This window comes from Ursus arctos, unplaced genomic scaffold (assembly GCF_023065955.2).
Source record: "Ursus arctos isolate Adak ecotype North America unplaced genomic scaffold, UrsArc2.0 scaffold_26, whole genome shotgun sequence".
NCBI lineage: Eukaryota > Metazoa > Chordata > Mammalia > Carnivora > Ursidae > Ursus > Ursus arctos.
In genome coordinates this window covers 39,467,550-39,482,581 of record NW_026622941.1, presented here as the reverse complement: position 1 = coordinate 39,482,581, position 15,032 = coordinate 39,467,550, and the positions used below count along the sequence as shown (strand labels likewise).

The window sequence follows — 15,032 nt, the reverse complement described above, 5'->3', positions numbered from 1 at the left end:
AAGGAGATGAGACAGCTCCCTGCCTCCTGTGACCTCCAGAATTCAAGCTGAAGGGCTGGAGGTGGGAGAGGGATGCCCTCTTTAACAACTGCTCGGGTGGGGTGGGCCAACCAGACACTGCCAGGACAGGTGTGAAGAGAACCATAGCGTAAGAGGAAAGAACAGAGCACACAGGCTGGACTCAGGCAATTCTCGGTTTGAATCTTGTCTCTGTCGCCACCTAGCTAGAAGACCTTGGGCCAGTGACTTAACCTGAACACCCCGCTCCTCATCTGTAAAATGGAAACAATTACGCCTACCTTTTAGGGTGGTTTTGAGGATTACAGAAAAGTGGCACACAATACGTCATCGTAAGTGGGTGCTCTTAAGTGATCCAGCCCCTCGCTATGGGACAGAACGGCTAACGGATGGGCCCTGAAACGCGACCTCCCGAACTTAGAGGGTAGGGAGGGCTCCCAGCCGCCTCCTCCCTCCAGGAGGTGGGGACAAGGTGGAGGAAGGGCTGCTGGAGGAGGAGCTGGCGCGTCGCGACCCGCCCCGTCCCGTCCAGTCCGGCCTGGGCGCCGAGGGAACCGCTGTCCTAGCCGCCGCCACCCGAGCAGCCTGTCCTGGTGCCCCGTGCCTTGCCCCGCGTCCAGTCATGACCCTGCGCCCCTCACTAATCCCGCTCCGCCTGCTGCTGCTGCTGCTGCTCAGTGGGGCGGTGTGCCGGGCTGACGCTGGGTTTGAAACCGAAAGTCCCGTCCGGACCCTGCAAGTGGAGACCCTGGTGAGGAGAGGCTGTCCCGGGGCTGCGGCGGCTGGGCCTTGGGAGGGCAGGGGGGTTCTGAACGAACCTGGGAGCGGGGAGGTGAGCGAGTGCGGGAACCGGCGGGGGAGTGCTGGGTGTAGGGGCAGGAGCGGGATCTCTGGAGGAGGCTGCGTGACTCCGGTAGTCCGATCATAGGTGGAGCCCCCCGAGCCGTGCGCGGAGCCCGCAGCCTTTGGAGACACGCTGCACATACACTACACGGTGAGGGATCTGGGGGGCCGGGGCGGGGCCTGGGAGGGGGCGGCGCCCAGCTGGAACACGTCAGCGTTGGCTGGGACACGTGGCAAGCGGTTCGGGAGTGAAGTTGGAGCTCTGGGGTCGTCGAGCACGTGGCGGGGGGAGGGGCGCTCCTCTCGCCTGCCCATTTCCCTTCCCTGCTTTTCCGCCTGTTCCGCCCCGGCTCAGAGAAGCGAAGGGTGGGGAGATCTCCGAGAAGTGCCAGCCCTTTGGGGCTTCCTGTTGCTTTCTGCCCAGAGGGGAACGCCGGGCTGCAGCTGCGAGGGGTTGCCGCCGCCGCCCAGGGGCCCGGTGTGTGTGGTGCACGCCTGCTGAGAGGGGGCTACTAGGTGTGCGCGCTTGCTGCTCTTTCCCCACAGGGCAGCTTGGTAGATGGACGCATTATTGACACTTCCCTGACCAGAGACCCTCTGGTTATAGAACTTGGCCAAAAGCAGGTGATCCCAGGTATGTGACCTGCGCCTCGCATTCGACTTCTTCCCAGCCTAAGCCCATCTTCGCCTCCTCAATCCCTAAAATACATTGGACATGCTCCCAGACTCTACCAGTTACCTCCTGAGGTTCAAACCCGGCTTCTAACACTCCTTTTGCCCCACACGCGACTGGTAACCAGGGATTGAGAAGTGGGGAGCTCAGTTGAGGGTCGTAGGGAGTCTTTGATCCTCCTGTCCTGGGATTTGGGGAATGTAGGTAGCTTCCTGTTCAGTTGTGTCTTCTTCCTCAAGGTCTGGAGCAGAGCCTTCTAGACATGTGTGTGGGGTGAGTATCTGGGCAGGGGTGGGCTTGGGTACCCCCTTTGCATGGGTGGAGGCTTACTTTGCTATCTTTGCGCCTAGAGAAGGCAGAAGAATGTGTGATAAAGGCTTTGCACTGGGCAGGTCCAGGCCATTGGGGCCCCTAGAGGCATCCAGAGCCACTGTGCCTATCTGGCTGTGGGTTTTGTTGGAGGAGTTGAGGCCTATGGGGGGGACAGAGACCTTTCCTGGTCACCTGTTTGGTGCTCAGGTGGCAAAGTTCCTGTTTTGGGGGGAATATCCAGAGAGTTTTGCTGGTGGGGCTGCAGACGGACTGAGGCTGCTGGCCCACCTGGTCCCACCTCTAGCTGTGATTTACATTCCTTCCCTCAGAGAGAAGCGAAGGGCCATCATTCCTTCGCACTTGGCCTATGGAAAACGGGGATTTCCACCATCTATCCCAGGTAATCTGACTAGGCCTCTCTCTCAGGCAATCAAAATACCCGGTCCCTCAGAGCTTTGTCTGGAGCTTGAAAAAGTCTAAATCCAGTTTGCTGAAAAGGCTGGGGGTGGCTGGGGCCTCCTTCTGCAGGGCTGCTTTTTTCCTCTTCACATCACCAACAGGGACTAGAGACAGGTCTGTTGCCTCTGCTACCCCTCTGAGAATTCTAGACTTCTTCCTGCCTTTTCTCCACAACTCCAACCTGTGTCATTTGTGCAGCTGGCATGGCTTCTCACCACATCCCCACCCGTCTTTTCAGCCTCCACGAGGGAAGAGGCAGTAAAAATAATCGCAGTCAAGTGATTCAAAACCAAGCAAAACAAAAACCAACTTTTAGGAGCTAAGCCCACTGTATAACTTTAAAAGCTGCCAACAGGTCCCTGGACAGATTTCCTAAGATGCGATCTCTTGCCTTGGATTATAACAAATGTTCCCGTAGCCAAAATGTTTTGTACTTCAGAGTATAGGATAAAAGTTCTTATCCTAGTTCCAACTTAGAGGAAGGACCGCAAAGAGGGTCATGGGACTAAAGAAAAACTCTTTTACCCAAAGCCCTATTATCTCCCCATTTCCAGTGTTTGCAGTTGTCCCCTGACTCACTCCAGGAGTTCATTCACCCACTCCTTCTTAAGCCACGTCCTTCCTCTGTGTTGCAACATCTGTGTTTTCTAACAGTCACATTGTGTGTGCTCATTGGTTGGTGACATCCTAAAATGTGTAGGTTAAATCCAGTTTAATTTCCGCCCTGCAAAGATTCTATCAATGTGGCTATTTGGAAGTGAGAGTACAGTGAGTATAGAGGTTCTCTCACTTATAAATGGAGAACGGCCTGTATGTCTTAGATCCACAGAAAGTTTCCCTGTCCTAAGACTCGCCGCTACACAAGCCACACTTGTAGATTCGGGGTAAAGGTCACTCTCAGTGGAGTCTGCTCATAACCCTTCTCTACTTTTGTCTGAAGGAACGCGGCATGTGTGTCTTGCGAGCTTCATGGTTGTTGCTCCGGTGGGGCCTGCCCCCCCCCCCCCGGCTCTCCTTTAGATTCTGAGCGCTGGCTAAAGTGCAGAGATTCTAACCCTCGCCTCCTCTCTGCCTCCAGCGGATGCAGTGCTGCAGTTTGATGTGGAGCTGATTGCACTGATCCGAGCCAACTACTGGCAAAAGCTGGTGAAGGGCATTTTGCCTCTGGTAGGCATGGCCACGGTGCCAGCCCTCCTGGGCCTCATTGGGTATCACCTGTACAAAAAGGCCAACAGACCTAAAGTCTCCAAAAAGAAGCTCAAGGAAGAGAAACGAAACAAGAGCAAAAAGAAATAATAAATAATTTTTTAAAATTTCTCTGGATTCTTCACCTGATACTTTTCTGAGGCTACTTCTGTAAGTGGGGTGAGGTAAAGGGCTGGGGAAAAAGGCACTCTGAGTTGGCTCTTGCCTGACATGGGGGTGGCTGGAGGCTTTGGATCACCTCTTCCCCTGCCTCCGCTTCTTGTCTTAACTTACTGCCAAGGACCTGCTCTTGAATGTTCCCACAGGAGCTCTACGTCCCAAAGGTATGGGTTCTGGGCCTCATGGTGCCCAGACTCAAAGGAGCGGTGCTTCGTTGAACAAGGAGCCTCCTGATAATTGCGTAGCTGTTATCTCCACTCTCCGGGGCCACTGTATTCCTAGGATCTTCCGAGTAGACTGCTCTGCCCAGTATGGCAAACATACGAGGAGCTCATACACCTCATGGGCATTTTTAATAGCAAAGTCCTCCAGTCTCTCCAGAAATTGTTTGGGGTTTGAAAAGCGATTTTCTCCTTCTGTCACAGGGTGTGGGAGATCACGTGGGCTGCTTCAGTGATGTTGTAAGTGGTTGGAGGTGGTCTGTCGCCTGGCTGGGTGGTAGGTGCGGACAGAGGCTGGGGCAAGTTACTTCGATGGTTGACGATAAAGAGCGGGTTGAGCTGGCTGAGCACTTCGTCACTCACCGAAATGCCATCCAAGTACCGCCTCAGCATCGCTCGCAGCTTCCCATTGATTTCTAACAACTGGCCATGTCTATGTTGGAGGCTCAGTTGCTCCAGTTTCACTTTGTTGTACCTCTTCCAGAAATTCTCCATCCCTGTGTAGTTCACTATCACCTGGGAGTTGAGTTAAAGGAAGAAGGAGCGTGTTGAGGCCCATCAGCAAAGGCAGCCTGGTGCCCCGTCATCCCCAGCCTTGGGTGATGGCCTCTGGGCCCTAGGAACGTTTACCTTTGCGAGCTCCTCGGTAAGCTCCTCCGGATGCATGTCTTCTATCTCCTTCTGCTCCTCAGGAGTCAAGACCGATGAGTAGAAAGGCAGCACTTTTTCTTCCTCTGTTTCAAACTTCCTACATATTTCAGCAAGTTTCAGGATCTTTTCACCCTATGAGAAGCAGGAAGAGACCTCTTATTAGGAAAGGGGGTGGGAGGGGAAATAGTGGAGCTGGTTCCCCTGCTTGAACCCAAGGAAGCTATTCATCCACATGTGAGACCAGGGTAATGAGTACATCTAACACAGAGTGCTTACTAGATGCTGAGCACCGTTCTTAGCAAATTCATTATTAATTCATTTAACTTAAAATGTGAGAGGGGAGGGGCGCCTGGGTGGCACAGCGGTTGGGCATCTGCCTTCGGCTCAGGGCGTGATCCCGGCATTATGGGATCGAGCCCCACATCAGGCTCCTCCGCTGTGAGCCTGCTTCTTCCTCTCCCACTCCCCCTGCTTGTGTTCCCTCTCTCGCTGGCTGTCTCTATCTCTGTCGAATAAATAAAATCTTAAAAAAAAAATGTGAGAGGGGAGGGAACATGGGATAAAAAAGGTACTCCAGATGGCCACTCAGGCAGGAAGCAGGAGAAAGCCCTCTTCCTCTCTCAAACCCCTTTCAGTTTGTAGGGAGCCAAGTTCCTTGGCATTGTTTTGACTACCCTCTCCCCTGTCACCTTATCGACGATCTTTCTCAGAGCCTTGAGGGTGGCATTACTTTCCAAGGTGAGTTTGACTAAGTTTTCCTGTGATAGCTCCCGGGCCTGAGTCCTTTGGGCCTTCAGTTTTCGCAGTTGGGCAAGGACCAGCTCCTTGTCCTTACGAATGTACTGGTTCTGGTCTTCACTCTCTCGGCCGTGCACCATGATCTTGCTTTTTAAAATAATTATGGAGTCCTGGAGGAACAGTTTAGAGGAAACCCTTGATGAGCTAAGGGTCTTCAGTGAGACAGGTAAAAGGACAATCTGGGGACTGAAATCCAGAGATCTCGTCTTTCCCCAGCCAGTGACAGGGTCCAGTAGAAACTGGGAGAAGCCGACCAGGGGATAATGGAGCAGTTAAAGCTGTGACTATTTGCAGTTGGCTGCACTCACCTGTAGTCTCTGTATTTTTTTCATCTGTGCTTCAATCTCTTTGGAGCTCTTCTCATCTTTCACCTTCAGAGTTTCAAAGGCAATCTTTTGGTCCTCTGTGGCATCGACGTAATTCTTGAGTGCGTCCTGGAACCTTCTCCACAGATCTTCTACTATGTTCTCCAGTTGCAATCTTAGAAAATGCTTCTCTTCTAAATTCTAGGAAGTGGCACGAGAGGAGCCAGTGCTTGGGATTACTGTATCCATGCCTCCAGCACCCTCACCCGCTTGAACTGTTTATAACCTAGCACAGTGCAGAGGTTGCCAATGAAAATGCCTCCAAAGACCAGGCAGATGATGTAAATAGCTGTAAGCTAGAGGGGGCCTGTGGTGAGCCAGAGAACTGCTCCCTGGCGTTGGGGGTGGGGGATAGCATATCTGCTTAGCTCCACACGAATGTCCCTACTTGGAAATGTGACCCAGTGTTACCAGATCTTTTTTCAAGAGAAGCTAAAATTTTGGGTTTTTATGTGAAATCTCCCCCATTTTTATTTTTATTAATTTCTTTTTTAAATAAGTAGGCTCCATGCCCAACATGGGGCTTGAACTCATGACCCTGAGATCAAGAGTCGCATGCTCTACGGACTGAGCCAGCCAGGCACTACTGCTGAAATTTCCCAATTGTTAAATGTAGGAAGCTTATTTTAAAGATTCACAAAACACTATGGAGAAAAACCAAAAAAAACCCAAAAACCCCATGCCCAAGCCCAGGTCTGCAAGACAGCTAAGTCTGCAGCCTCTAGGATGGTGGAAAGCACTTCGGGCCAAGGGCAGACCTGGATTCTCCTGGTTCTCCCCCAAAGCAGGAGCATGACTCTGCCAGATCATTTTACTTCTCTGGGCCTTAGTTCCTTCATCTACAAATCACAGGAGTGAAGCCAAATGACCTCCTTGGCGCCTTTTAGCTTAAACTGCATTTCCTTGACATTTCAGAATGTTTCTGCCCAATTTCTACAAAGTTACAAAATGCAGTAGGGGTACAGGCATTTTCTTGGTTGTGTTGGCTAGGTGTCTCTAGGGCCTCCAGTGGCCTTGCGCATTTTTCTCTCCCTCCATACCTTGTTTTTGACATCCTCCCATATGCTCTGGAACTCCAGCTTACTTTCATACTCAGAATCTATATAGTTCTGCTCCATGGCCATGAAGACATCTTGTAAGTAGTGCATCTCTTTTTCATGCTGGTCAGTAATTGTTTTCCTGTGGGAGATAAGACACTGTCCCTGCTCTGAGGGATAAAGCATATGGACCAATACTGACAACTCGAAGCAGTATGCAGTAAAACTATGAGTGGTACAAACTCCTAGGTACTGAGGGGTCACAGAGGGAGGGTAGGCTCTATTCGTTTTAGGGTCAGAAAGCGTGAATAAGATTATTTTGATTTTTGAACAGGCAATCCATCCATACGATAACGAAAAGCAAAAAAGTACAAAAGATTTCAGTGAGAAGTCTCCCTCCCCTCCCTGTCCCCTGCCAGATGGGTTGGATTTTGATAGCTGAAAGTAGGTGGTGAGGGTGTTACAGATAGAGACCTGGCATAGGCCTAGGGAGGCTAAAGCCACTAGCTTAAGCCCGCAATAGTTTAGAGGGAACACTGGATGTTCTCCGGTGGGGGTCATGTCATAAGCAGGGTGGGATGCTCCAGGTTGCTGGCTGCCCGCTTAGAGGTAGCTCCTTGACACGGGCTCTGGCTACTGTCCTGGACTCAATCCCCGATTTCCTTTTAGGCCCCCATACCTTTCTGTCTCAAACTCTTTGGTTAGGGCCTCCAGCTCCGTGGTGTAACTTTCCTCTAGGAGGCCGAGCCGGCATCTCTGCAGGGCTAAGAGCTGGTCAATGCTGTGCAGGTGGCCGCGCAGGGCGTGGGCGTACTGCTCCTCTGCTTCTGACAGGTCCCTGGCTAAAGACTGGGCAGGAAACAGAGAGTTACCATTTTGGCTGAATGGCATCAGTGCGAGAAAATAAGAGTGTATTCAGCTGGATGGCATGAATGGCATTTTCCCTTAGTTCCTGATGCCAGCTCTTTGGCTCTAGGAGAGCTGGTTCTCCCAGTCATGGTTGGAAAGTAAGAGTGACATCAGGGAACCCCACGTAGCCAGGCGCTGTCCTAGGGACAACAGACATTTATAATGATGAGGCTACCGCTAAAAGGAATTGAGGATTCTTGGAGAAATGGCTGCTCCAAGGTCTGAGGCAGAAGGTAAACAAGCAGAAGCTAGGGTACCTTGTTGTACAAGGTAGCAAAGCAGTTGTGAAAGATCAATGGGGTCATGTCAAAAGAACTCAGGAACCAAGAAAAGTATCTCACTGGGGCAGATTTTATCTTCCAAAGATGGGCATAACACTATCTGCTTTCCTCCAATCTTCTGCAATGTGACCTTGCCACTCCTCCGTCAAGAGGTATTCTCTTCTTCCATCTCCTTGATTGTGGGCAGACGCTGTGACCAGTTGGACCATTAGAATATGGTGGAAGTGACACTGTGCCAGTTGCCAGCATAACCCTTACATGACCTGGCAGCTTCTGCTTCCGGCCCCTTGGAATGCTGGTTCTTGGGACACTCCCTCCAGGAACCCAGCCGTCACTGTGAGAAGGGTAGTGCCCGGGGAGAGGCCACGTTAAGCCATTCTAGTCAGCAGGCCACTCGAACTCCCTCCCAGCTGACTGTCCAAATCAACCGCCAGCCACCTTAGACATCCAGCCCAGTCAAACCTTCAGATGACTAGCCCCAACTGACATCTGACCAAAAACTGCAGGAGAGACAGCAAGCAAGAAACACGTGGGTGAAGTAGATCAACAAATTGTGAGAAATAATAAATTGTTTTAAGTCACTAATTCGGGGATGGTGTGATATGTAGTATTGGATAACTGGAACACTTCACAGGCAAAAAGGGGACAATGTGAGCATCGATAAGGACAAAAACGACAATGAATTGAAAAATATCAGTTATGTTTATGAATTCGTAAGGATACTTAAAAAACTCAGTTACCATTGGAGCATACCAGACAACCCATTCTTTTTTTTTTTTTAATGGTGTATAAAGGGCAAAGAAAGAATCAAGCATTTATGCTGCCTTTATTATATAAACTATACATCTTGATAATTGAATGGTAAATGACAGAAGGTATCTCTTTATAGACGTATTCAAGCTAGGGGCACCTGGGTGGCTCAGTAGTGAAGCGTCTGCCTTCGGCTCAGGTCATGATCCCAGGGTCCCGGGATCGAGCCCCGCATCAGGCTCCCTGCTCAGTGGGAAGCCTGCTTCTCCCTCTCCCACTCCCCCTGCTTGTGTTCCCTCTCTCGCTGTGTCTCTGTCAAATAAATAAAATCTTAAAAAAAGAAGAAGTATTCAAGCTAATAAATGAAAAAGGAATGATACTCCTAGAAAATCAGCATTTTGCAACCCCCAATGAATTAGTGGATAGTCAACAGCTGCTAACATCATGGAAAGAGATAACCAGACAGGATGCCTGGGTGGCTCAGTCGGTTGAGTGTCTGACTCTTGATTTCTGGTCAAGTCATGATCTCGGGGTGGTGCGATGGAGCCCCGCCTTGGGCTCCACGCTCAGCAGGGAGTTTGCTTGAAAATTCTCTCCCTCTGTCCCTTCCCCCACTCGCATGCGTGTGTGCTTTCTCTCTCTCTCTCTCTCTCTCAAAAAAGAGATAACCAGACACATGTGCTTCTTGATGGAAGAATACAACACCTCCAGCCTTCTAGATCTAATTACCAAGATCTGGGAAATACAGAAGACAAAGTAACATGTTAAACTACAATACAGAATACTATACCGTTGTTAAAAAAAAATGAGAAGCTCTTTATGGGCTAATGTGGAATAGTCCCCAGGATATATTGTTTGAAAAAGACAAGGGGCAGAACAGTATGTAATACTACCATTTGTGTAAAAAAAGGCTTACTCGTGAAACTAAGATGATTGAGAGAGGCTCTGTGTGGCTGGAAGGCACAGGTGGGAGGGCACTTTTCTCTATATAACTTCATCTTTTGAATTTTGAATAATGGCAGTGTATTACCTATTCAAAAACGTAAAACAAATTAAAATGAGTGAAATGGGTGACTGGCTGGCTCGGTCGGTGGAGCATGCGACTCTTGATCTGGGGGTTGTGAGTTCAAGCCCCACGTTGGGTGTGGAGATAAACATAAAATCTTTATTTTTTTAATTTAATTTTTTTAAAGATTTTATTTATTTACTTGACAGAGAGAGAGACAGCCAGCGGGAGAGGGAACACAGGCAGGGGGAGTGGGAGAGGAAGAAGCAGGCTCCCAGCAGAGGAGCCCGATGTGGGGCTTGATCCCAGGACTCTGGGATCACGCCCTGAGCCGAAGGCAGACACTTAAATGACTGAGCCACCCAGGCGCCCCTAAACATAAAATCTTTTTAAAAAGTGAATGAAACCAAAGAAAAGGATTTAGTGAATGCCCACGTGATCGAGGCGTCTTGAGCCACTCCTTGTAAACTGCCACAACCTCTGTGCAGTCAGCTTTTACCTTAAATGTTTGGTATGAAACCGGATCTTTTGAAATAGGTGCTGATAGTGGAAACCTCTTCATTCCCTCAGCCAGTGTTCACTAAACCTGTCGTGTACCAGCGCTGTGCTGGATGCCAAGCATTCGGGGATGAAAAGACATGCTCATTGCCCCCCAAAGGAGCATGCGGTCTTGCAGTAGGAAAGGAGTTACATAAACAGGAAATTACAATAACATGGAAATTGCTATGCGGTTGATGATTTGCCAGTGACAATGGGATACCAAAGACTGAGTGCCTGCGTCTGACTAAGAGCACTGGGGAAGGCTTCACAGGACAGATGTCATTTGTAGCACTCCTGAAGGAGTGAGAGATTGCCAGGGAGACTGAAGAGATGGGGAAGAGAGAATTCCAGATAGAGGGAACAGCATGTGCAAAAACACATGTCAGAAACAAGGCGGGCTGTGTGAAAGATACAGGCAGACGCCAGATCATGGAGGGCTTTGATGTTCTTTCCCTGGAGTTTGGATTTTTTTCCTGTGGAAGGGGTGGGAGCCACTAAAATTTAAGCAGTGGAATAACAGGATCAGATTTTTGTTTCGAAAAGGTAATCCTGGTAGTTGTGTCGACAGTCATCTAGAGGTGGCTGGGCATGAAGGCTGGAAGATAGGACACTGTTGGAAGAATCCATATGAGAGAAAATGCCCAGGTCTCACCTGCAGCAGAACAATGGGGAAGGAGAGCAGGGTATAGCTTTGAAAAATACTTAAGCAGAGGGTTTACACAAAACTTAGTAACAGAAATCAGGGATGGAGGCAAAACCTAGGATGATTCCCAGATTTCTGTGTTGGGTCGTTTGGTGAATGGCACTGGCCACCTGAATAGAGAGTAAGAAAGACCAGATTGTGGAAAACTTGGTTTGGGCCTGGCCAGGGAAGGGAGAGCTCCTGACTTTGGTTGTGAGGACAATGCAATAGCCAGGAACAGATATCTAGGAATCTTGAATAGAATGATGTGGAACTCACGCAAGAAATCCAGGCTGGTGTCACAGAACTTGGAAGTCATTAATATAAAAGTGATATTTAAAGTCAGGGTAATGAGGGGTGCCTGGGTAGCTCAGTCGGTTGAGCACTGACCCTTGGTTTCAGCTGGGGTTGTGAGACTGAGCCCTGCATCAGGCTCCATGCTTAGCGAGGAGTCTGCTTGAGATTCTCTCCCTCTCCCCCTCCTCCCACCTATGTTCGCTCTAAATAAATAAATGAAATCTAAAAAAATTAAGTCAGGGTAATGAGCATGACTGTCTAGGCCCTAGACCCCTGGCTAAAAGGCGAGACGGCCAGACTCAGAAACGTGGGAAATGCTAAAGTTCAGGTGTTGGGAGAGAGGAAGATAAACTCACAGAGGATTCGCTATATATCCCAGAGGCAGGAGAAAAGCCAGAAAAGAATGGTGTCATGGAAGCCAAAGGGGAGTTTCAAGGAGGGCATGACCAAGAATGTCAGTGCCACAGGGGCACCTGGGTGGCCTAGTTGGTTGAACGTCTGACTTTGGCTTAGCTGGTGATCTCGGGGTCCTGGGATCGAGTCCCACATAGGGCTCCTTGCTCAGCGGGGAGTCTGCTTGGCCCTCTTCCTCTGCCCCTCCCCTCCGCTCAGGTTCTCTCCCTCTCTCTCTCTCTCTCTCTCAAATAAGTAAATAAAATCATAAAAAAAAAATGTCTGTGCCACAGAGGAGTCGGGTTAGATGAAGACTAAAGGATGGAAAGTGTCCGAGATTCGGGCCTGGTAGTCTTTCCCAGAGCCACTTCCTGGGGAAGAGTGGACATCAGATGTGGGATGCAGGATAAACAGGAAGTGAAGAAGTGGGGACAGCAAGTGAGGGTCACTAACATTTGCACATTTAACACCGGGTAGGTTCGGTTATTCAGGAATGACCCTGCAGGAGCTCCATTAGCAGTGTGTGATTTACCTAAGGCAGGGACCGTAAGCATTAGCTGCAAAGCTGGAAGCTGACTGGCTTAGGTCAGGGGGAGCCTGACCACTGCTCAGCATCCCTAAATGAACACTGCTGGTTCTCTTCTCAGCAAGTATTTGATAACTGCCAATAAGGGTCTGAAGAAGTCACTTAAAAAAGCCATGAGGTATAACTGGTGGGGTGAGGAATTCTAATGTATAATGGGTTTTTTTTTTGCAAATTTGGGGACTCTTAATATAAATCACTCGAAGCTTGCCTAGGTCTACTGAAATTGTTTTACCTCAGGAGTTAGGCTGTGAAGGAGAGACGCGTCTTTTCAAGAGGGGGCATGCCAGGCTGACAATGTGTATTTTGCTGTTACTGTGGGATTTCTTTTTTTTTTTTTTTAAGATTTTATTTATTTATTTGACAGAGACAGAGACAGCCAGCGAGAGAGGGAACACAAGCAGGGGGAGTGGGAGAGGAAGAAGCAGGCTCATGGCGGAGGAGCCTGATGTGGGGCTCGATCCCAGAACGCCAGGATCACGCCCTGAGCTGAAGGCAGACGCTTAACCGCTGTGCCACCCAGGCGCCCCTACTGTGGGATTTCTGTTGCTGTTGTTTTAAGATAGAAAAGACTAAGGAGGAGTCAGTAAACAGAGGTTAAAAGTAGAATGAAAGAAGGGATATAGCAAAATCCCTTAGAAAAGAAGATGGTATGGACTCAACTCAATCTCCCAAGAGCATATGGCTGACTGAGCTGCTTAGAAATCCAGAACTGCTCTTACGCATGGAGATCTCAGATTCCTCCAAGGCCACTGAACTTGAATCAAAGAGGCCAAACAGAATTTGGTTAAATAAAGCACGGGAGTAGGAATCAAGAAACTCATGCTCTGGTTCCAGCTCTCTCGCTGACTGGCTGTGTGACATCAGGCAAGCCAGTTCCCCTCTCTGGAATGGAGTCTTCTCACATCGAAGTGAAGATGCGAGACTAAGTTCAGGTCATTGGGTGATGTCTGCTGTGCCTTACAACTCTAATATTGTATAGTGCTGGTTTCAGGCAGTAGACCAAGGAAGATGGCTACGCTGGGGCAGGGGAAAGGGAGGACAGCCCAGTAGTCCACTTTTCATTTCAGTGAAGACGTATTACTAAAGCCAGCTCCATTACAGCCTGCATCTCGTAAGGGCTTTAAGACTGATGAGAAAATCAGGGGCACCTCGGTGGCTCAGTCGGTTAAGCATCCAACTCTTGATTTCAGCTCAGGTCATGATTTCGGGGTTGTGAGATTGAGCCCCCCGTCAGGCTCCACTCTGGGCATGGAGTCTGCTTGGGATTCTCTCTCTCCCTCTCCCCAACCCAAAGAACTTGATTAATAAATTAATTCAGTAGGCCCATTCTATTAAAAGATCAAGGCAGCCAGGTTCAAGTGTTTCCTTGGGAAGAGTGCCTACCTTGATGACACTGTCCTTGCAGTCCACCACTCGTTCAAATGTTTGACTGAGGATCTCAATGTCCTTGTGAAGCTCTCTGGTCTTGACTTCCCTAAGGACGGTTCTCCACTGTGTGTTAATCTTGTTAAGGTTCAGAGCACTGTTGTGCTCCTCCTTGGCCAGCTTGTCCTGTGTGAAGGAATAAATACACCCCCAGGAGGTCAGGGCCTAAAGCCCTGTTATGGTAAAACAAACAAGATCACAGTTTGTCACTGACACCTTACCCTTTGTCTTTTCTGAGAGACCAAAGTTCCTGATGACTAACACTCAGGGAGTTCCTGTTCTTGTTTTTGGGAGGGTCTGAGGTAAGACAGGAACAGCCTGATGGCACTTCAGGGAGGGCAAGGGTGAATTTCCTTCACGTGAAGACATCAGAGCAGGATGTGGTTTGTAATCCCCAGGGAGCATGTCAGAATCGCTGACCGCTCTGACGGCTGATAACACCTAGTGTCCCAGTCTGGGGCTCAGGTGTGACGGCCAACCTCTACACCACTGCCCCGCTCTGTGCTTCACAAAGAACTGCCTTCTTCCCAGTGTTGCCAGAAACCTAAGTATACTTGGGTTTCAAGATTTCCGGAGGAGGGGAGGCCAGCATGAAAACAGGCTGCCACAATGAGAGGGTCAAGGCGTGCAGTGCAGGGGGTGGGTGGGGTTGGGAGGAGAGTAATGAAGAAAACCATCACCTTCAAGAACTGGCTTAGGAGCCTCTCTTTCTTCTTGGCCATCTCCTCCTCTGCCAGCAACTTCTGCTGAAACAGAAGCAGCTGCTCCTCATCGGACAGGGGCATCTTGGCCTTTTTCCCTTTCTTAGGCATAGCTGGGTGGGCGGTGGGGGTGGATCTAGGCAAGGATCCTCAGTCCGCTTTGGCTAGCTTTAGGGGAAGTAGGAGGAAAAAGCCCCCAGAAAAGGGCCTCCTGGAACTGCCCCTGGATGGTAGTGGGACCCTAGATCTTAGTCCGCCCCCGAGAGAGAGCCTGGAATAGCGGCGAGGCTGGGGTCTGGAGCCAAAAGACGCATCTACGTCTCCTAGCAACGGGGATCTCGCTAAGATGGCGCTGTGAAAGGCTGGGAGGAGAGCTCCTGGCTTGGCGCGCCCTCTGCTGGCTGGAGGACCGCAGTTCTTGAAAGATCCTCGTTTTATCTCTCAAAAGCGTAGCCTCCTCACTGAACGTTTTAAAACTTGGGTGGGTGGGTTGTTTTTCATAGAATGTCCATATTTTAGCATACAGGTAATAACAGATTTTGGAGAGAATATGGAGAAATGGGAACCGTCACACTTTGCTGATGGGAATGTACAATGGTGCAGCCACTTTGGAAAACAGTTTGGCAGTTTCTTAAAATGTTGAACATAAATTTACTGTGTGATCCAGCAATTTCTCCATTACATATCAACCTAAGAGTAGTGGAAACGTATCCACACAAA

The 15,032-nt window shown here is 49.6% G+C and overlaps 2 protein-coding genes across 3 annotated transcripts; one reads left to right on the top strand and one right to left on the bottom strand.

Annotated features, from left to right (window-relative positions):
• Positions 1–530: 530 nt before the first annotated feature.
• FKBP11 (FKBP prolyl isomerase 11) lies at positions 531–3,622 on the top strand. Its single transcript, XM_026501980.4, has 6 exons — positions 531–769; positions 947–1,012; positions 1,408–1,495; positions 1,774–1,807; positions 2,176–2,246; positions 3,384–3,622. Exons 1-6 carry the CDS (start codon positions 641–643, stop codon positions 3,599–3,601), a joined length of 606 nt encoding a protein of 201 aa, XP_026357765.2. The 5' UTR covers positions 531–640; the 3' UTR covers positions 3,602–3,622.
• Positions 3,599–14,679, bottom strand: CCDC65 (coiled-coil domain containing 65). 2 transcript variants are annotated; one of them, XM_026501977.4, is made up of 8 exons: positions 14,292–14,675; positions 13,570–13,737; positions 7,422–7,591; positions 6,746–6,884; positions 5,649–5,846; positions 5,232–5,450; positions 4,522–4,674; positions 3,599–4,407 (listed from the first exon to the last, which is right to left on the bottom strand). In XM_026501977.4, exons 1-8 carry the CDS (start codon positions 14,421–14,423, stop codon positions 4,090–4,092), a joined length of 1,497 nt encoding a protein of 498 aa, XP_026357762.2. In that variant the 5' UTR covers positions 14,424–14,675; the 3' UTR covers positions 3,599–4,089. The 2 variants fall into 2 exon arrangements, with proteins under 2 accessions (XP_026357762.2, XP_057174805.1); XM_057318822.1 differs by lacking the exon at positions 5,232–5,450 and having other exon boundaries at positions 14,292–14,679.
• Positions 14,680–15,032: the final 353 nt, after the last annotated feature.